Genomic DNA, 23,191 nt, shown 5'->3' on the forward strand with positions numbered 1-23,191 from the left:
CCTTGTCCAACATCACGTAGCATATTGTCACACAATGGGAATTTTCTCCAAGGAGGCAATGATGGCCACCAACCTGGATGGCTTTTTAAAAAGGACTAGACAAATTCATGGAGGAGAGTGCCATCAATGGCTACTATGGTTATGCGCTACCTCCATAGCTGGAGGTAGTAAACCAGTTGCTGGAAATCTTGTGAGGCAAGAGTACTCTTGTGCTCATGTTCTGCTCCCTGGTTTCCCACAGGCATCTGACTGGCCACTGTGGAACAGGATGCTGGACTAGATGGGTCATTGGCCTGATCCAGCACATTCTTACCGGTATGTTCTTATTATGGAGCAGCACAGGGTTTGGGGAGGACCAGAATTTCCTGAATCCAACTTGAAGCAGGTGGAACATCCAGTCTGGTCATAGAAAAGATTTCCCAAAGTTCTAAATGCTCTAGATGTAGATTAAGAATTCAACTATGAAAAAGCAAGCTCATAGAATGTTTTGCTTCTTAATTAAATATTTGGGGAGGTGTTTGTTTGTTATGTTCTATATTTTGTGTTTCCATGTTGAAAGCTGCACTGTGATGTTCAGATGAAGGGCGGTGTATAAATTTAATAAATAATAATTATCAGACTCAGCCGTCATCTCACATGTGGTGTCGTGATTGAGCACAAGCTTTCAAGAGATTGCCTGGACCCATCTATACCTATGAGCTTGTTCACCCTAGTGACTGAATCTCATTTTTGACTCATACACAATACCTATGCCTATGAAAGGTTTTGTCACTTTAAGCTCTCTACAACATACCTCAAGATTCTATTGTTTCTCATTTCTAAAGATTACCTTGAAATACAGGGAATACCCAGCCTCATCTTTTGAATAGTATGCTTCTAGCTGATTAATTTCGTTTTGTTATGAAGAATGTTCACAGGACAAAGTACTAACCCTGATGTGAAGACACCATCAAGTCTGGGCTTCTATAGCATTACATTTCTAATTGTTTCCAGGTGTATAATTTGTTGCCCTAGTTGTCACAGGACTGGAATTATGAGGGCTTTCACTGGAAAAAGGGAATGCCTGACAATGGGAGTGAAAATAATAGTGTCAGCTGTGAATTTAAAATAAGGCAATGATTATTCTGAAAATGCATCTCACCAGTATCACTTTGAAGTATATATCTGATGTTATCCTACAGCTTTGCATAGAGTTTACTTTTCCACAGATACGTTAACATTGTGATCCTATACATATATACTCAAAAAAAGAGACTTCACTGAGTTCAGTCTGGCTTAATTCCCAGGTGAGCATATATAGAAATGCAAGGCCTATTTGTTAGTAAATAGTTGCCAGGTCAAAGTTTCAGGTGGCCTTTTATGGGTGTGATCCAATGCAGACTTTTCTAGGAGTAAACCCTACTGAACTTGAGAGTAATCCCCAATTGGCATTGTGCTATAAACCGAGCTTCCTCCTCCTTAGCCATGTTAAGAACTGTAGAAGAATTTTAAATAAAAGATCAGATGCAAAACATGACTTCTCCTTATTCATTTTTCTATATTTGAATTTTCTTGAGACTGCACATGGTGAATCACATTTGTGTAGAGGTACTATTCTAGCTACTGTGGATTTAGACTTCAGTTTCATAACCATTTTCACTGCATTACGCTGTACCAGTTTAGGGTCTAATCCAAATTCGGTGATGACCCCCCTCCAAAATGGAAAAAAAGAGAAAAGAAAAAAAACACTTTAAAATTTTTAACACATAAAGTTCAATCTGTCATTGATGCATGAAAGGTAAGATGATGTAAAATGAAGTACATTCGCAGTGCAATTTTACTACTTTATTGACACTATAAAAGTGAATCATGTTCGGTTGACTGGAATGAGTTCTCTCAGAAATGGTAAGTGTCCCTTTAAAAATTCTTGGTACTGGCAGCGTTCATTAAATAATTATAGTATGTTCAAATGCAATGCTTTTATAATGCCATGTTCATGTTCAGAGTATTCATTTTTAATACAATGTACTTGTTTGGCCAGCATTCAAATATAAATTTATGGATTTCAGACAATAAAAGAAAAAGACTGTGAAAACCATCAAATTTTCAGAATAGATCATTTAAGACAGTCAAGTTACTACAAGGCCACATAATATATTGCTCCCCTATGGCTACAAATAATAGGATGTGGGGAACAAGCTAAAAAGCAAATATTAATAATAATAATAATAATAATAATAATAATAATAATAAACTACCATTTAAATACTTTATCCGCAGTAACGTTTTGTCTTTGCTGTATTGATTAGTACATGTCCCCTTACTGGCATCTCCAAAGAGGAAAACATCCAAATAATGCATTTCATTTAAGTAAACAGGTTTTCATGAGTTGCCTTTCCTAGGCTTAAGGAAGTTTACTTCAAAATGAATGAAAATAATATAAAACTATATTTATAAAATAAAGCTATGACAAACCAACAAAAATATAGCAACTAAAAAAAATTGAGAACAGTCCCTCATCAGACCAGCCTCAAAATGCCACCTATAATACTGAAGTCAGAAGATATCCTTTCTTTAAAGTACATTCATAAATCTATGATTCTATACTTAATAAAATGTCAGACCAACATTTAGTGAAACTGGGCTCAAATTGTGACTGTAGCACTATCTCAGGGTACTTCTGATTGTAAGATACTCAATGTATTTTTGCTGATTATGTCAAAGCAAAATTGTTTATATACTGGAAGGGCACGTCCTCAGTTTGTCACGCTAAAATTAAAATTAGCGTGCTGAGGGCCTTCTGGCGGTTCCCTCGTTGCGAGAAGCCAAGTTGCAGGGAACCAGGCAGAGGGCCTTCTCGGTAGTGGTACCCGCCCTGTGGAACGTCCTCCCATCAGATGTCGAGAAAAACAGCTACCAGATTTTTAAAAGACATCTGAAGGCAGCCCTGTTTAGGGATGCTTTTAATGTTTAATCGATTATTTTATTTTATTTTTTCTGTTGGAAGCCGCCCAGAGTGGCTGGGGAAACCCAGCCAGATGGGCGGGGTATAATTATTATTATTATTATTATTATTATTATTATTATTATTATTAATTACAGGACCTACAGAACAGAGAACTTTCTGCTCACCACCTCAAGAGGTCATCATTCCAGAGACTCAAAAGACTGCAGGAAAAGCCTTGCTCCCTGCTGCTGATAACTTTACCTGATAGAGTGCAAATATACATGAAGGAGAAACTTAACTGGAATATCTTAAAGGGCATAGAAGTGTGACTGCTGCAGCAGTGCTTGAGCATTTGTTGGGAAACAAGCCATCCCTGTATTTGTCAGCTGTGGCATCTGCACTAGCTATAGATTCCAGGTCCTTTTCAAGGTCATCTCCACATAAAGTATATTACACGGATCAATCCTTGAAATTACAAAAGCATATATAAGTGGTGGCAAGGTCTCTCTCTGCTCCAAAAAGGGTCAAGCCTCCATAATAAAAGCAGCTGATATGGACATATCTTGGCCAGTGCTGGTTTCAGCTTTCCAGGACAAAGCAGACAAATACTGCTTCTCCTAGAGCAAGCCTAACTCCTGCTCCAAGAGTTCTACTAACCAACACTGCCTCCATTATATCTAGCATGGATTCAACTTGTTGTTTTAACCTCAGTCACTTCTCCCCAGCCATCAGAAATTGGTTAAGGACTAAAATAGCTGCTCTAGTTGCTTATAAATAAGCAGTAAGTATGGACCATCCAGTTAATCATTAAAGCATTTTAGTGTATATCCGGGCATATTTAGACCACTGAAATGAGCTTAAGATTTTGTCATTTAAAGAGAAATCCAGCTGAAGTGAGAGACATCTTCTGTCATGAGTAACACAACAGAATGTCTTAGACAGAACATCTTTGTCTATTAGATCATACTTCTATAAATGATCTACTTTAAAACTGTAAACTACAGTTTACAGCAACAGCACAAGGGAAATGTAAAACTCCACACACACACTGTCAAAGATATCAATTCTATACCTTAAATGGGAAATCTTCACTGAAATTAACTGGCCTGGTTCATAATCACAACAAGGATCTTGCATAAACGTTGTCAGTACTCCACAGAAGAGATGTCCAATGGATTATGCACTTTTGTGAATAGAAACTGCCATAGTATTTTTAGAAGTTTGCCAATAGGCACTTACTATGAGTTCTGAATCACGTCCCATTGATATGACTGTTCTGTTTACTGTCCTCAGTAGCTTCTCCATAATAATCTGTACATGTCGCTGTGTCGGTCCCTATAAACCAAAGCAGAGCAGGAAATGTAAGGAAATCATTGAAAAACCAACCTAAGGCTACTCCAGAAGTTTGCTATAAAAACTGTGTACCCTTAAAGCAGCAATTGTGAATACCTTGCGCTTTTATCCTCAGTATGAATCAGTGTCAAATAATTTAGATAAAGAACTAATTTGAATTGTTGAGTTACTGTTCACTATGGGAAGTCCAGTAAAACTTTTCAACACTGTTGTAAAGACAAACTGATTACGGTTGTGTACAAGGCCTTGCATCTAAAGCAGGCATAGGCAAACTCGGCCCTCCAGATGTTTTGGGACTACAACTCCCATTGTCCCTAGCTAACAGGACCAGTGGTCAAGGATGATGGGAGTTGTAGTCCCAAAATATCTGGAGGGCCGAGTTTACCTAAGCCTGATCTAAAGCATTTTACTTCCCCCAAAGAAATCTGAGAATTGTAGTTTACCACTCACAGTGCTACAATTCCCATCGCCCTTAAACTACAGTTCTCAGATTTTGGGAGGAGGAAGCAATATGCTTTTGAGAAAGTCTTGTACAGTACTTAAAATGTGTGGCATGTATGCAGCCTTAGACTGGGGGGAACAAACTGGCACAGAAGAAAAGGGGAAAGCACGCATACCTAGATACACAGCAAGCACAACTTTGTGCTCGTCTCCATTCCACTTTTTTTAGCTGAAATCTTTAATCTCTAACAATCAATCCTATGCTCCAGCTTCTCCTTTCAATGCCATGGTTTGGCATTCCATGGTAGAGCCCAACATAAATGATAAGTTGCATTTTGCTCATTTCATTACAAAAGAATGTAAGGGCCCGCAGGAGCAGGCCAATGGCCCATCTAGTCCAGCATCCTGTTCTCACAGTGGCCAATCAGATGCCTATGGGAAAAACTTGATCAGGATTAGAGCACAAGAGCTCTCTCCCCTCTTGTGGTTTGCAGCAACATTTTCAACTATCTTTAAGCTTGGAGAAGTCCCCTGGTCTACACAACTACTTGAGGGGCTTTGGGTTCTTCCTGGACTTTGTGTGCAGTCCAGGAAGATCCTTGCCATATCAAATATGCCATGCCAGCTAAGTAGTGTGACTCTCAACCATGACATACCACAAAGCAAATCAGTCAGAATTACTTTGAAAAGAGAAAAGCCACTGTTTGTTGCATGAATACAACAAAAGGCCCCTCTGTCCTATATAGTCAAATAGATTATTTCTTCTGTACATCCATGTACAGCTCCTCTTTCTGAAACACACATTTTAACAGCTTGGCCACAAATTATTACATTTCCAACAAAGGAAACATAATGTAAGGGTTGCCTCTTCACATGTCTTTCTCCTCCCATTGTTTAAGAAGGCACAGAATTAGCTTCATTGGCCATAATAACAACTTCTTTTATCCTGCCCCTTTCCTCCCTGCTCTTGATAATTAAACCTTCAGCCAATAAATACCCTCCACCATTTCCCAAAAGAATCCCTCCGAAGTGTCTCAATTCAGCCAACTCATCTTTTACTTTCTTTGACTTCTAAACAGGTATCACTGACAGCTTCCTAATCAGAAGGCCCTCAACTTTGCTATCTCAGCAGGTAAGAAAAACAGCAAGGTAATTGCTTGTACCCACAAAGCATACCTCAGTTCAACTTTCCTTTTGGGGAGGGAGCAGGGGATCAAGTCCTGCTGCTGGACTGTGTTCATCAAGGCCACATTTAGCCCAGAATGCTAGAATATGATCAGACTGAGCAGTATCACAGGGCAGCTTGAACATATTGAACGGTACGGAGTAGATTTAAGACAACTGTCCCCTAACCTTTATGAGCTAGTGAGCCAATAAGATACATATAAAACTTCCAATAGTCTTCTCATAAAACATTGCATAATGGGAATTTTGGAACAATGGAAGAAATATAACACAATAAAAAAACTCACCAACAGTCACACCCGTGGACCTACATACTGTATTTAACTATTTAAAAATCCCAACCCTGTAAACTATATGCCATATCCTACTGATTAAGTGACTCAGAACATTCCATGTTACTGTTATGCTTAATTCAAAGGGAAATCATCCTTAGGTCATAGTTCTCAAAGAGCACTGCTGTTCCCATTGTTTTCACTTGGCTGTTTGAACAGGCATCTATGCTAAACAAATTGTTTTAAGATGGCAACATGGAGTTTTGCTGTGCATTATAAATTCCTGATAAATAATTCACACTATCCATCCAGCATTCTGAGTTTCACTGTATGTTAAAATAATGCTTGTGGCTAAGAAATTTTGTTTTTATTTTCCAACAGCTATCCCTTTTCGAATGTGAAGTCAAAGCGTGGACAGACATCCTATAGTGAGACTTCAAAATGAGCACACACAGAGTTCAAACAAACCTATTTGCTGATAAAACAAAATTAAAGCCATCTTCAGAAGACTGTATACACAAAGCACTAAAGGCCTCATCTTGCAGTGCAGCATGGATATAATGCAGCAGTCCACACTGCAAAGTTATTCATTCCTACACTGACAGAAACTGGGAATGAAGTCAAGAAGCAAGCTCAACTCCTGGGCATTGTTTTATTAGATGAGGTTCTTATTGAGTTTTCTTTTTATGCCTCTTAGGAATGCAAATGTGTCAGGGATGACAGTGTGAAAGCAAGCAAGTGTCTATCCAGCACTTAAACTGAGCTGGGATGCAAGGAAGCTGTGCGGTTAGACCACTGAGCAAAAAAGCAGGTACTATTTGTAAGAGCCCAGTCTGTATCTGGGCGACGAACTGGTCAAACTGAGGAGACCAGAGCCAAAAGCTTTATAGGACCAGGTGAAACTAGTCTTAGCATCACCTGACTCCTACCAAGACAGTAGTTTAAATATTGTTTGTTAGCAGTCTTCAGGGGTGGTGTTTAAATGCAGCAGAGAAGCCCCACAGAGCCCTCCTTTTGCAAAGTGCCACAGCAGCACAGAGAATTAAAGTGCTTGAATCCCACTTACCAGCTCCAGATCTCCTACCTACTGATAAATTGTGTGATGTATAAAATAATAAAAATGAAATACTTGTCACAATGCCAACTTTTAGCTTTCCCCCTTCTAAAATGGAACCCTAAGGCAAGAAGAAGCTCTACTTCTTTTAGCCTTATGCCCACTCACAGCAGTATAGAAAACTTTCAAGATTTCAGTATTAAATATACACACTTAATTACTAACCACATCTTTCCTGTAAAGAACTTCCAGGATGTTGCTGACCAATTGGCAACAGGCTTCCAGGTCTTCCTGTCGTTCCAAATGGTACTTCAGCTGATCTGTCATCATTGGCAGCAAAATCTCTCTACAGTCTGCATATTGAACAGGGAAAAAGTAATTAAGTACTGTACTTAACCTTGAAAACACAAAGCTTATGACAAATTTCCAAACTGAAGCCAAACGTATTTAAAGTGCACGATCCAGGCAATGTCTGGTGAGTAGTCTCTTTCATAGTTATATATTTGTGTTTCAAGCTGCAAAGCCATTTTTACTTCATTTTGAGTAAATAAATATCCTAGGTCATATTAAATTATCATTGCTAATTCCCCTAAATGCTCATGTGATATTGTGTGTGTTTTTCAATTTTTGGTTAATTTCACCCACTGATGCAAGGTTAAATTGTGTTTCAAAGATCATCTTGCCCAGTGCAATTATGTCCATGTTGCAGAATGACTTCTAGTAAAATTTCCCAAATTAATATTTGCAAAACATACATGTAAAATATGGATTAATGTGTCTATATTTGCAGGTACTAAATCACTGAACAGGATTGCAAATGTGTCACAAGTTATAACCACATAACTTCCTGCATTTTTCCACATTACAGCCCAGCAATTAATTATCTACAAGATGTGATTATAGCGCTATTACACTTGGAATAATTTCTGAAATGTTTTTAAACTGTGGTGGATGCCATGGTTAAAAATGATTTTCTGTATTCATACTCTTTTCCGTTTGGCGTTTTTGTGGCCAAAAACTATTGTTATACCTGCAATACAAGTCAGTTGAATTAGAAGCAACCATTTAGAAATGCAGGATTTTTGTACTTCCCCAAACCCACTCCCCATTTTTTCCTGCATATCTTCTCTCTTCCCTTGGTTATCCAGACATCGTGATAAAGAAATGGTACATCCCCAAACTATAGTCATATGAACATCACTACAATGATTAATGAGTGACCTTGAAAAAAAATCTGTTTCCTATAGGATTATGCACTTGTTCACAATACAAAGGCTGAAGACAGCTCATAAGTATGAGACAATAACCACAAGCAACAATACTTCAGCATCTGTTCCTCTTCTGCTGCACAGATCTAACCCAAGATGATTAATGTCAGGTGAACATGTGCAAGAATAAAGTATTAATCTTTTTTAAACAGATGCTCAGCAGGGTACCATTAACTAAGCAAAACTGTTCAGAGCAACACAGACATATTAAAGCAAAATGTAAGCACTCTGATGAATCTGAACTTTAAACGCTTTATGAACATCTTCTAAGGGGGTCTAATATTTTGCTGGCTATGTTAAACCTGTGACCCACTGAACCATGTTGAATGTTCCCTCTAAAAAATATATGAACATTTATGGACAAGGAATTTTCAAATGCTTGGATTTTTAGTAATCTGAAAACACTGTCCATGAGCATCTGCTTAGTTGCAACCTGATGGCTAAATAAAGATTCAGACACATAATAAGCTAGGTGGAACCAGGGCCACTTTATTTCAGTTTAAACAGAGAGAAAACAACTATCAGTGTTGTAACAAACTCTTCTTAACAAGAGGTGAAACCTGCAGAGACCCTTGCCTGTGGGAAATGGAGGTGTGTCTGTACTGCCTACCCAATTCCTCAAGCCACACCATGATGAATAGTGGATCCAACTGGGATCCACTAGTGAGTGAGCACTCTACATAGGATACTTACTCATAGGCTCAAAGGCAGACATGAAGATTAGAATTTAATCAGGGGGACTGAGCATGTTTAACTGGTGCAGGAGATCTTATGGGGAATTATTCTGATGAGCTCTAAGATACGCCTACCTTGACTAGAGGTCGATTGATTCACCCTAAGTGCATATTAGGATAAAGGTTTCTAACACAGAACAAAAGGATAAGGCAATTTATCATTTTACCAATCTAGGTCTAGAACTCCATAATATAGAATTGTCATGACTGACCAACCAAGGGACTTTGCAAAGTGTACAGAAGACTCAAATGAGGACAAGATTTGGGCTACTTCATCAGTACCTTATTCAGGGCCTTCCTACCTGAAAGACACAACTCTGTTTTCATCCTCTTACTAAAAAGGAAGAGTCCCCTGCAATAACTTTTGCCTTGCAAAAGCCAAACACTACAAAATAAGGTGGGAACCATTTAACAAGCCAACCAGCATCTCCAGGGAGATTGAACCTGCCACTCTTTTGAAGCTTTATGTAGGCTGACCAGGCCTGGGCTCTGGTTCCCTAGAGATACAACTTCTCTTGTAGCTGACTTAGCAGAGCCCACAGGAACTATCTGAGGTCCTGCATGTTCTGTGCACAACACAAACTGGAGACTGCCTCTTTTCCCTACAAGCCTTGTGCCCAGAACTCACCAATAATGCAACAAATAATCTAGAAAATTCAAAATATAGGAAAAATTGTCATGGTTCCAATACCATAAAACCGTATTCATAATCATCATCATCATAAAATCATTCCAAACGGTCCTCAAAGTATGAACATTTTAGATAGAAGTTCCTTTTTTCCTTTCTTTTTTTGGAGTGGAGGGAGGTAATTTTACTGAGGCATCTTCCCAAATATCTGAGCATAATTGAAGTGCAATTTTTAAAAGAATTAAGAATTCTGTTAAAACTGGACGACAAACATACTGCCATTTATAATTCCACAGTGTACTTCATCAAAGCCGAATACAAAGTTTTAAGCCGACATTGGTAGGGGTATTTGTGGCTTGCACATCTTTCAACATCAAGGAAGCCTATTTATCACAGTCCTAACCTGTGTTCCGGTCACCAGCTCCACTTGATTCATTTTTCAAATATGCTGACTTCACCTCTAAGTAAAGTCCACAGTGAAGAAAAGAAAAATCTTTTACAAAACTTTCAAACACTTAGTTCCGTTCTAACCTTTTCCACAACCAGACACATACAAGTTACAGGGTGTGGGAATTATCTATAATTCAATGTATGTAATCCATATTAAAGCCTCTGCCCATATAACTACCACGTTCATCTCTCTGAACACTCAATTACCAAAATGTGCTCATTATTACTATTATTACATTGGTAATTTTGGGGTGTCAATACAAATCCGGAAGCTTTGCTGGCATGATCACTGGCAGGTCACAGTGAATATTGAACTTCAGCTATCTGCCTCCACATAGCTTATATGTGGTACTATAAACAAGAAATTATAGGAAGAAAGAATTGCACAAAAACAGAAAAAGAGAGGGGCTTTGTACTATTACATTGTCATAACTTATGTCAGAGAGTGGCAGTTTCTTCTTACCTATAGCTAGCTATCCATATATGTTTTACACAAAAGGAAAACACTGAAACTCAAAACCTAGTGTAGGATTTCATTAAACCGCAAAAATAGTTTTATGGGTCCTCAAAATCACTAACAGCCTGAAAGCATGCATGACTCAATGTACCTTAAATTCAATGAAATGTACTCAAGAACTCAGCTTGAGTCACCAACAGAAAAGAACAGTATTTGTTGGACTGTGTGGTGCAGTCATACTGCACAAGCAAAGTGTAGTATTACGTGCAGCACTGCACCCCCCAGGAACACTGAAAGGAATCACCAGGCATTGCCTCTCATAGCAAATTCAAGTGGCCATGCGTCTCTGAGTTTTGAAGCAAAAAGGGCTGGCCCAAATAAAGGTAGTGGTTTCTACACAGTCAAGGGAATAAATGCTTGTAAATTTAAAAAAGGGTGGTGGTTTGGCTGATGATATTGAAACCCATAGAGAAGATTAGCAGGCTTGTGCTTCCCCTGTTCTTTTTCTGGCATAGGGCATTCCTTGGGGCAAACAAAAACAGCTTCAGCACCAAAAACTAAGCTTAAATCCAGATTGAATTGAAAGTAGATAATCGTCCACAAGATCTTGGAGTTGCAGAGCAACCACTTTGCTCAGAAAGGGAATGTTTACAAGCAGCCAATAGTTATCACAATCTTCCAGGTCCAGAGAATTTTCAGAAGCAGTCTGACAAGTGCTGAAAACAGCTACAGCAGCAACATCAAATGCCTGGGAAGTGGACATTTTCCATCTTTTGTCCCATCCTGAACTTAAATAAGTCACCACTGCCTTTTATGTGTTGCTTTTTTCACTGGCAGCGCCCTGCTGTCAGGCAGAAAGGTATGAGTATAAATATTTTTAAAACAAGTACTGTAACTTCCGAAAGGGCTTTTGAGACCACACTTCTCGCAAATCAATTCCTGCCTGCTCCATGTTGTAAGGCAAGAGGGACAAGGAGAAAGCATACAAAAGAAGGCCATATTTATCCAGGAACATCATTCATCTAACAACACAAGACTAGGTTATGGACACATCTGCATACTGACCCGTTATCTTGGCCGGAGCAGCTTTTATCCCTGAAGTGCTTAGCAAACATGCCACTTCATTCCTCCACGGTTTCTTTGTAGTGTGCAATTAAATGTATAATTTAATTATGGGATGCCACAAACCCAAATATGGTTTTCATGTCGGATTTGAAGGCAGACCATACTTTGCCCAGTTTGGCTATGAGACAAACTGATCAAAGAAATAGGTAGGAAACGGGAAGAAGGATGTGAGCCTAAAGACAGCCAAGCTAAGCATCACTTTACATGTGGACCAACCTGAAAGTTCTATAACTTTTACTCTACAAATATATACACATTTGCACTTGCAATGAAGGTTGTAGATTCTTGGCTACAACCTCAACTGCTATCTGCAGTAAGGAATACAGTAGCTGGCCCTGACAAAGATTGGCAGATAGCAAATAATGAGACAATTTAATGATTCTTTAAAGATTCTGTGATTTTTTTTTCCTTACCATGCTGGGTGAAAAGATCACTGTGAACTATTTCAATCAAACAATATAGCTTCTGAATTGTGAGACGGCCCATTGGAACATTCAGTATAAAATCTGTGAATAGCTTGCTGGGGGGGGGGGGAGAGAAACAAAAAGAAAATTAACAGAACGAAGGAGTTAACAATTTCAGTAAAATATTTTTCAAATGTGAATTTAAGAATTTGGGAGTTTTGAAAAGCTTTTTTTTTAAAGCCATTTTCCCAATATAAATATATTATTCCAAACTCCTCATTAATTTAAAGACTCAGCTCAAACCACAAAATACATTTTGGTGCTCTTATATGGCTTCATGAGCCTGGAAACTGAACACTTCGCAAATCTCTGAATTTCTGCAATCATTTATTCTGGTAAGACAGTTCCTAAGATTGCTGCGGTATCAGTCTATTTTACATGGTTGAAAGGAAAACTTCAGACTTAACTAAAAAGTTGTGCTTAATCAAATCCTGCTTATTCACTTTGACTGCAATATCAACACATACTTAGGTAAAAATATGGAGATATGACCAGCTTTAACCCTTTTAGCTTGCTTGGATTCTAAGGTAACCATGGAATTTAAGGCAACAACACTAACATCTCTTAAAAACAAACTGGAAGCAAGTATGTTAATATACAATAACAACCTCGAAATGCAGTGTAACATGACTCTTTAGACCCTCACTTGTGTAAACAAGAATTCCATGGCAAATAACTTTTCTGACCTGGAGACCTCATCACTTACATAGTCTTCCTATCCAGTTATGTAGCAAAACAAACTAAGAACTACAGGCTGGTTATAGCTCTTCATCTCCCTTCTAATCTGACTGGAGTCTTATGCCCAGAAGGACTGAAACACCCTTCTCACCCAACACAAGTGCCATACAGGAATTCCTGCTTTTGATCCCTTCTCCAACCCTGCCCCATAATCTCTTTGAAAGTCCAGTACAAATAAAGGTTTCTGCAGGTCAACCAATTGATTCACATGAGGATCTTGGCTCCTACTAGTATTTATTTATGTCATAAAATGTATACACCGCTTGACTGTAAATAAATAAATTCCTCAAAGTAACATCATATTCTTGTCTACTCAGAAGTAAGACTCATCGAGGTCACTGGGCCTTACTCCCAGGTAAGTGTGTAAGCCGCAACACACACTTGTATATGCATGCAAACAGACACATTAAGGCCGTAATCTTGCCTAGGAGTAAGGGCAAGTGAAGTTTGTGGGAATTAATTCTGAGTAAGCAAGCACAGGACATTACCATAAAGTAAATATTAATCTCACCCTGGGAATTATTTGTTGTTTTTTTATTTTAAAAAGCAAGCTTTGATTATTTTCTCCACCCCACCCCACCCCGGTCCACTGTTTTGGAATCATTTACGTACTCCATTTGGGGCTCTCCTAGTTTTACCCATCCATGGTTATAATACCCACACCAATAAAAATTAAATTAATAAAAGTTATATTCATAAAAGTCATTTAGACTTGCATATTGAAACAGTAAGAATTGTTAAACTTAATAGCAATATTAGAATCCACTCTGAGATGCCCTTGACAAAGAGAAAGTAATACAGTAATTAAAATAAACATCTGTACATTTGTACTGAAAAATACATGCATAATAGTGAAAACTGAGGCACATTTACTCAGACGTCCTGCTGAGCTTAACAGGGTTTAGTCCCAAGTAAGTGCGCATATGATTACAGTCTAAAATGTGGTACATAACAAAAAAAATTAAAGATTCTGATGGCTCAACATTTTAAAAAATCTTTGACACTCATTGTATAATCTATAACCTATGAAGGTCAACAACATTTATCTGAAAAAAATATGTATACTAAAAGTGAAATATGTTTGCTCCGTATGCCTTCAGGAACTATAATACATAACAAGTGATTATAGTCAATCATTTTGGGTGCCAGATTTCTACTGCAGCAATAAAATATTAATCATATATAGTCTTTACACACATACAAAAACAAGTTTAAAAATTATATATCAAGGAATAAAAGCTAAAAGCATAGCAAAAAATTTGACTCTTACCTAAGTTCTTTGGGGTCAAAAACAAGTTTCACATCATTCACAATAGTTGGCAAATATTTAAGTGCAGCTCCCTAAAATTGAAAGGAATAAATGTACAATTTAACGGTAAATGTGGTGACTGTTAGCTAAGCAATAAATGATTTGATTTGAAATTTAATGCTAAACTGAAATCATGTGCAACTCAATTTAATGTTGAATAAAAAATAAAAGCCAATATTACCACTAACATAAAAAACCGTACCTCTATAGCATTTTAATACTGCAGACTGCTTCATGATATCTCAATAACTTTTACAATAACCCTTGTAACTCTTACAAGCAGTGAGGCTCACAAATATGGGATACAATTATTTGATTAATTGAGATCATGAGTGAAACAAAATTTGAACTGAGAACTTATTGGCTCTTACGTTCTCAAAGTTAGATGATTTCTCTTAATATATGAATCCACCATATTTCCAGCCAAGTATTTAAAACAAAAGGCTAAAAATTAATATGGAACTTGTTCCCAAAATAAAGAGTAACACTGTAATCAGCACACAGAGCCAGAAAATAGTGGCAACTAGTCCATCCTTAAGTCCACTCTGTTTCTTTTGACAATTCAAATCAAGCCCTGCCAAACCTTTTCTTTTATTATTGTTATTGTTGTTATTGTTGTATTATTATTATTATTATTATTATTATTATTATTATTATTATTAGGATATGCAAAGGATTCAGCCTGGCACTTCTCTGAGCCATGGTCACTCTAGTACCCTTCTTTTCAGCAATGCTTTCACCCATCAGTCAATTTGCCAGGATCACGTTTTCCATCACCTTCTCTGTTGATCTCTGGACTAATATAAAGCGAGTAAAGTTTATGTGTAAGATTCCCAAATTGTCTCTTCTCTTTTAGTTTCCAATTCCACTATTCTCTTTCTTCCTATTTCCATTTTATTTAAGTCGATCTGCTAGTGTCCTATCTTCAGTTGTGCACATTCTGCCATCCTGGTTCCTATACTTCGAAAATGTCTCCTCCCATGTATTTACCAGGCTACTACTACCTTCAGGATAGGCTTTCCTGAACCTATGCCTTGACTCTATTTCCACACTTCAACATCGCTTATCCTTAAATACTCTTGTCAATCCCCATCTTCTTCCTTCTGTATCCTTTAGCATCAGTAGACTCAGTCTAAACAATCAGGGAAAATATTATACAACTTATTATACAACACCTAACACACATGTGTGGCAGTAAATAAACATAAAAATATATCTTTCTGGTGTTTTGTACAGTGTTCTCATACTGCAACCATGGAACAAAGCAACCTTTTCTGCACCACTACCAGGCAGCCCCATATTGATCTCCTATGCAACATGTCTGTGGAAAGAAAAGACTTGATCTAATACTGTATATGCATTGTGGATGGCAAGTCAGGCTCCCTCAGAGTCTCATATGCAGCTGAGACCATAACTTCACAGGACCCAATATCGGACACGACTAAACGACTAAACAACAACACCCAATATTTGGGTTTCATAATATTGACAGCTAAGGAAGGAAGGCTCTATTTTTGCTCTATTATTACTGCACAAGATGTGGCTCTCCTTTTATATTTACTTTTCAGCTTCCTTTGTGAGCAAACTTTTCTAGATGCCTATTTCCTGCCTTCTTGCAGAGTTGTATGTTGTTTCTTGGAGGATGAGTCCTTGATCCTTTAGCAGTACAATCTTGTACCTTTCTATATTCTGCAGTGTGTGTTGGGTGCAAGTGTAACTCTACCAGTAAGAGACGCTGCACAGTATGATTGTCACCTTGGTCACCTTGATCTATATTTTGCTTGCATGTTGTGGTCCAATGTGGGTTACGCTAACTTGTGTTTTCTTTTGTCTGAGATGGAGCATAGGTCTAATTATATTTAATATACCCATATTATACCTATATCTCCATGGCAGGAAACAGTGCCCCACCAGAGCCAAGGCAGCCATGTCTAGAGTAACTGTATCATTCTCTAAGTTTTTGTTATCCATTAACCATCAAATTTATAATTGTCTTTGTGACTAAAAATATAGCTGTGGATGGTGATTAATATGAACTACTTTAGGGTAAAGTTCAGGGTACATTATTCAGTATAATTATTTTAATTAAATCCATTAGCATATCTTTATATAAGATAAGAGCTATCAATGATACAAAATAAGCTTTTCACTGAATAATGCATGAAGTAATTATTAATTTACATATTTCTCTAGATGATGCCTGTTAAACTGATTTTAGTTAGCAAAGAATGAAAAAAATTCACACAGCCCATAAATATAGCTGATCTCCCTCTACTGATGAAGAAACATTCTGGTTTTTTTCTCAGCACAACTAAACACGCCTTGATCCACCATCTCTGTTTTCCCTCTAAATAACTCTTTTACATTATAAAGAATGTATGTTGTCTGATTGCAAATATGTCTGTTAGATATACAGTAAGTAATTGTTCAACCTACTCTATGAAAATCTAGGCCAATGAATGTTTATTTTAAATTCAATGATAAGCAAAAAGGCTTACTACTGAACTGCATTTTAGGTTAACATTCAGAATGAAGATGTTCATTGCTCTTAGTTGCTTAATCTTCCAAGAGTCACTTCAGGCATTGGCTTAAGTCCCAAAATCTTAAGAACTATTTTCTGTGTTAAGTCTTCTGCGAAGTGCTATGATTATTTCCCAAAATATTGTTACATGCATTCCAAGGAGTAAGATGTTTCAGGATGTTCAGCACATCTCTTGGTTTCCTTGAAGTAAAGGTCACTGGAAACTTATGGAGCTTCTGTGATATAAGGTTTATTTTTAGATATTCCACGTTAGTGTAAGAAGAAAGATTTTCAGCATTATCACCGCAATAGATCCTGCTGCTCCACTCAAAATGATGCGAGAACCACCAAAGCCATAGCTTTGAGCAAGTCAGGTCTCAAGTTCTAAGACGGCCAGACCTCTACATCAGTGTTTCCCAACCAGTGTGCCTCCAGATGTTTTGGGACTACAACTCCCATCATCCCTAGCTAGCAAGACCAGTGGTCAGGAATGATGGGAGTTGTAGTCCCAAAACATCTGGAGGCACACTGGTTGGGAAACACTGCTCTAGATCATGGGTACCCGGGGGCCGGATCCAGCCCAATCGCCTTCTTAATACTGTCTGCGGACGGTCCGGAAATCAGTGTGTTTTTACATGAGTAGAATGTGTCCTTTTATTTAAAATGCATTTCTGGGTTATTTGTGGGGCATAGGAATTCGTTCATTTCTTTTTTCAAAATATAGTCAGGCCCCCCACAAGTTCTGAGGGACAGTGGACCGGCCTCCCGCTGAAAAAGTGAGCTGACCCCTGCTCTGGATGATGCCATCTCCAACCAGGGCAAGGGAAAGGAAGACATGCCCCAGCCCTGCCACCATATTCAGCTGTCTGGTGTGCATCACTGAAGGCCCATGCTCTCTACTTAACAAAAGCAAATTAAGATAGATAGATGATAGATAGATGGACACCCCCCTCTTCTGCAGATTCAAGAATTACATCTGTTAAATCAAAGGGCTGGAAGGTAACCCCAGAAGGCATCCAGCACAACCTCAATGCTATAACAACATGACATTTAGGTCACTAAATTTATGGAGTTTAAGCATTTAAGAACATCTGAAAGTGATCTAAATGCAAGTATAGCTTTTTTTTTTACTATAAATGATAAAAGAGGATGCTTAAGAGGCTGTGGCTGCATTTGGATGAATAATAAAGCAATTTATCATTACAACAGGGATGGAGAACCTTTGGCCCTCCATGTGATATTGGACTTCAAGTCCCATCAGGCACAGTCAGCAAAATGGCAAGCTGCAGTTAGTCAAAAACAGAAGTGAAAGCTTCCAGTCTCCTTGTGATTGAACCAGAAGATGGAGGAGCACAAAGCTCATTTAGGCTTATTTCTGTAGTGAAAAACCACAGCTTATCATTGCATCTGGATGAGGTATATACATTCATTCAGGGTGGCTTGCCTATCAATATTTCCTGATGACTGACCAGGCCAAGGGGAGTTCAACTCTAATGCTACCTCATAATGCAAATAGGTTTCGTTTTTGGCATAAGTAACACTGGCTGAGAGTTTCACGTCAAACTGTGGTTGTTTCCAGGTTAGATTGAATGTATACTTCATTGGTGGTATGAAAGTAAGGCTTTTCAAATGGGTAAAAAATTACTGTGTCAAAGCTATACTAGCTGCTTAGAGAACATCCCACATATTTCCTTATTTATATATTCACTTTACTTACGTATATTGGGTATTATTAGGCTCTACAATAGATCATTTGAGGGGAGTGGGGGCTACACTATATCAAAGAATTATAAAAAGCCATTAGAAGCAAACATTTTCAATTAAGGAATGGAATAGGTTCCAGGACAACAGCAATTTCCCAAGAGGGTATCCAGACCTTGAAAATCTCTGCTTTAGCATCAGGGGGTAAAACATCAGCAAAACATTACCTGACTCCTCAGTAAACAATTTTAAAATCAGAAGAGTTTCTAATAGTGTATTGGGGGGTGTCATGGTTTGAGGGGGGGGGACCCACTGTACATCCCACAAGCCTTTGGGCATATTTAAAGTAGGTATTTGGGTTACAGCCACCGAATTCTGCTTGGAAAGGTACAATATAAAACAAACTGATACGGATTTCATTTCATGAAATGGATGGCCTAGGTTTAAGTCTTTTATTTTTTATATAATATATACAACCTAATTCTTTAGATATATCTGGTCTTTAAAATAAAAGAATAGTACTGCTGGGTTGTGTTGTAGTTTCCTATTTAATCATTGTTGCATCTGAAATAAAGGAAAATCTGGCAAAATAAGCTATGACCTGAGTAAAGATAGCCCTACATGTTAATATTTCTTATCTTGTTAAAATTGTAATATAGTTAGAAAAGGAAAAGGAAAGAGAATGACTCTAAACTGGTTTAATCAGAAAGCCAGCTAATATTATGAAAGGTCGATACTTTTTCTTATGAAAGCTAAGCAGAAAATGCAACCTCTTGCTTGGTTTGCAAGCTGTAGCTGAAATGAAACCCCGCATGATTAGTGGCATCATTACTATCTTGGCTATTCCCAGATGCTGATATACATGAGCACAGGGATATTAATTTCAGATGACAATAATCAGATACCAATGCAACATCAGGAACAATTACCAACAATTAAGCAGTTTGTTAACTTCTTAAATTAACATTTTTAATTAGAATTACTAACATATTTGCACAGCACAGAGCCAAAGTTTGTGTCCCTGTTCCCATGATAACAAAAATGACAGAGTTTAATCAACCTAAGGATGGCATGTATTGCCATCATCAACAGGCAAATAAATGAAAGTCTGGCCCTCCATCAATCCTAGGTATCATGCTTAGACCCTATGAAATTCCTGTTCTGCTTGATAGGAAACTAACAGGGAGGGTCTGGCACTGCTTGGAAATTTTTAGAATCCAAAACATATTATGATTTTTAAAAATGGATTGTGGAATTTGTGAGCTTGGACCTCTCACAACAAAATTCTGGTGAAATCACACCAATGTCATGTTTTGGCCAACCATCTTGATTCAAAATCATGCCTGGCATCCAAACATCAATGAAGAGCTTAACCTCTATTTCAGGCACCCTTGTGCCAAGTTTGGCAACAACATCTTAGCTATGTCAGAATTCTGGCAAAGTCACGTCAAAGTGACGTTTGGGTCCACCACCTTGATTCAAAAAGTGTCTGGCATCCACATGGTGATGAAGTCTGCCACACCCACCTCAGGAACCTTCATGCTGAGTTTGGTGATGAAAACTCAATAGGCAGCTAAAGCTATGCTATAAAACAGGAGAAGTCACTCCAAAGTAATTTTCTGATCTGCCATCTTGATTCAAAATGGTGGTCAGTGTCCAAACATCACCCATCACCCCCACCCCCACCCCGGGAACTTTTGTACCAAATTTGGCAACAATATTGTTAGAGTTATTCAAACACATGGAGGACAAACAAATGGGTGAACACATAAACCATTTTTCAAAATATATAGTAAATTAAAAGGGGGTTTTCTGCCCTTATTATATGCTACTCCCTAAAGAAATGAGGGATTTCAAGACTCAAGGGGGCAAAACTTAGAAATGTAGTATGCGTAAAAAGCAACAAATTAGAGAAATTTCAAGGAGGGACTGGGGTAAGGATACATGTTCTGAGAACTTTGTAGCTAAGCACTCAAATCTCCTCAGTAGACATGTCAAAAATACACTTTTTCTTTTTTTAGCTGATGGCAACTTTCTTTCAGTTTTGTCTTGGCAGAGATTATTTGTTTGTTTGTTATTAAAAAATACTTCTACAGAAGTGTAGCCAGCCAGCCAACCAATCAATTTCCAGTCCTTGTTTTTCAACTCCAAGTAACTAACTGCTCTAACATGGACTCCTAAGCTGACTTGGCTCTCAGGGATGCATTAACCGTCCCTGCTTAAATATAAACTAATTTTTTCCCTGTGGCTAGAGTGAATGAGATTATGAAGGTAGACTTCCATCAGGTGAATAGCTGTCAGGAAGTCTCCCAGCCAGAGAGCTGCTCTGATAGATAACAGGGCTTCCATTCTGAAGCTGTGGTAAATGATGGACTGGTTTAGATATTTAAGGAACCTCCCAGTTTGGCAATTGTGAAGAATATTTAATAATCTCTAGAGAAGCATTCTGCAAGGATGGCCAACAAATGACGTAAAGACACACTGGCTGCGTTTACTCATTACTAAAACACAGTTGAGCACAGTGTGCATAAACCAGACTAAACCTAGGCAGGAGCAAGAAACTGATTGGGAGCCAATTACATTCCTGAAGAGTTCTCCTCCTGCTTCATCATCAGGATGAAGCCTAAGCCCAACCCAATAGCCCAGCGACGCCCTCCTGAAATCAGCTGCCTAAACTACACATTATGCTAAATCTTTAGTATGATATTATTATTATTATTATTATTATTATTATTATTATTATTATTATTATTAGCCATGGGAATTCCTGCTTCTGATCAGGATTGTCCAGGGAGGGAGGTTCATCTTTCCCATCTCCAACTGCAGTCCTGACAACCCACCCTTACATGGCTGTGAGGCTTGGGGGATGATGAGGTCCCACAAACATGACATGAAAATACATTCAATACCTTAAGCCTCTGAAAAAGATCTTAATGCTAATTATTATTTGTATATTAAAATCAAAATAATGAATCTCAAACGCACTTAGTACACAGTATTAAAAACCTTGTTATTCTTCGTTTCCAAATCATACCTTTACTATAACAGTCTGCTCGGAGGCACTGCTCATCATTTCATTGATAGACTTAAACAGCTGAAGTAAAGATTCCCTAAAATCAGCTTCGCCTTTGTTTTCATAAAGTCTGAAAAACAATATATTATCATCATCGTCGTCATCATCATCGTCATCATCATCATCATCATCATCTAAAAGGCCAACACGGTGCCTCCAAATGTTGTTGGAGTACAACTCCAATATTGGGTTTAATGGAAGTTGCAGTCCAATCGCAACTGGAGAACACCACATTTGCTACCGCTAATACAGCAAAATAAATGCTTATGCTAAAATAACACTGACTAAGCATTTTCCTTATAGCTAAGAGATAATCTTAACTCTATGTCAGAGTCAATGTTACCTAAGCATCAGTATGATCAAATAGGATAGGGAGTTGAAGAATGATCTGCTACTGCATCATTAAAATTTGGAGACTTTGCCTACTTATTCAGACAAACTGCATATTATCTTACCAGAACCATCAAATGAATTAATTATCAGTAAGCAGGAGAGAGAAAATCTGAACACAGCGTAATAATAGTCAACATTCATTTAATCAGAACATGGCGATATTTTCAGTATACCCAAAATAATAATATGCCTCACCTTATCATATAATATTAATAAGTCATTAAGAGAATAATTAAATAATTTGAAAGCTATAATAAGAAGAAAAGCTACTATACATACTGGTTGAACAAAATTCTTGACCGTACAATAAATTTGAAGATGTATTCCAAAGATTTCATAGCTTTGAATAGCTGATCAGTGACAGCAGCATTATCCACATAGCTTCTTAAAACTTTTGTCAGTTTTCTATATGAGAAGATAAAAAGAAGTAGGTTCTGAAAAATGAAAATTATTTACTGGCATGCAACAGTCACAATCAAGTATACCTTGGCAGTGGTTCAAAGAACATTTCTGCACCATGACAGCACAGAGTACACTGGATACATAATTTGAATGGTTCCGTCCACAGAGAAAAATATGATCTGATGGTGGTTGGGGGACACATGAAAAAATTGTGCAATTTCAGAAGGATCTCTCGCACTCATGAGGCACCCAACTTTCTCCCCTCCTGTCTACTCCTAGTTTCTCCATTTTCTTCTTCTCACTTGGTCAGGCCTCTCACCTTTCCCCCCTTCCCTTTGAGAGACGGCTTTCCATTCAACTGCTGTGGTGCTACTCCCAAGCCTTGAAAAGCACATAGAGCTTAAATAGGAAATAGATCTTCCAACTTCCTCCATCTCTATTGACTTTAAGGGGGAGGAAGGTAACCACATTCACCACCTAATGAAGAAGGGAGCAATGAAGGAGGGAAGGCTCAACAGGCTTTGTGAAAACCAGGTGAAGGCACAACTGCGCCCACGAGCACTGCACTGGTGACCTGAGAATGCAGCTATAAAGATTGTTGGGCTTGACTTCTTTAGTGGGGCCTGCATTTGAAACAGCCCCTTTTCACTACATTTCCTTTTTATTGTGCATTTTGTGTGTGTGTGTGGGGGGTTAT

The 23,191-nt window shown here is 38.0% G+C and overlaps 1 protein-coding gene across 2 annotated transcripts in view; it reads right to left on the reverse strand.

The window, feature by feature from the left end:
* Positions 1-23,191, reverse strand: part of DOCK1 (dedicator of cytokinesis 1) — a 370,976-nt gene that overhangs the window by 249,234 nt on the left and 98,551 nt on the right. For both annotated transcript variants that reach the window (XM_035138566.3, XM_035138565.3), the window contains exons 22-27: positions 22,372-22,497; positions 21,661-21,769; positions 14,366-14,436; positions 12,307-12,413; positions 7,457-7,584; positions 4,166-4,261 (exon numbers count right to left, since the gene is read on the reverse strand). In XM_035138566.3, the coding sequence (XP_034994457.1) occupies positions 4,166-4,261; positions 7,457-7,584; positions 12,307-12,413; positions 14,366-14,436; positions 21,661-21,769; positions 22,372-22,497 (637 nt within the window). The remainder of the gene's footprint in view (positions 1-4,165; positions 4,262-7,456; positions 7,585-12,306; positions 12,414-14,365; positions 14,437-21,660; positions 21,770-22,371; positions 22,498-23,191) is intronic.

The sequence above is a fragment of the Zootoca vivipara genome, chromosome 5 (genome assembly GCF_965207765.1).
Source record: "Zootoca vivipara chromosome 5, rZooViv2.hap1.1, whole genome shotgun sequence".
Taxonomy (NCBI): Eukaryota; Metazoa; Chordata; class Lepidosauria; order Squamata; family Lacertidae; genus Zootoca; species Zootoca vivipara.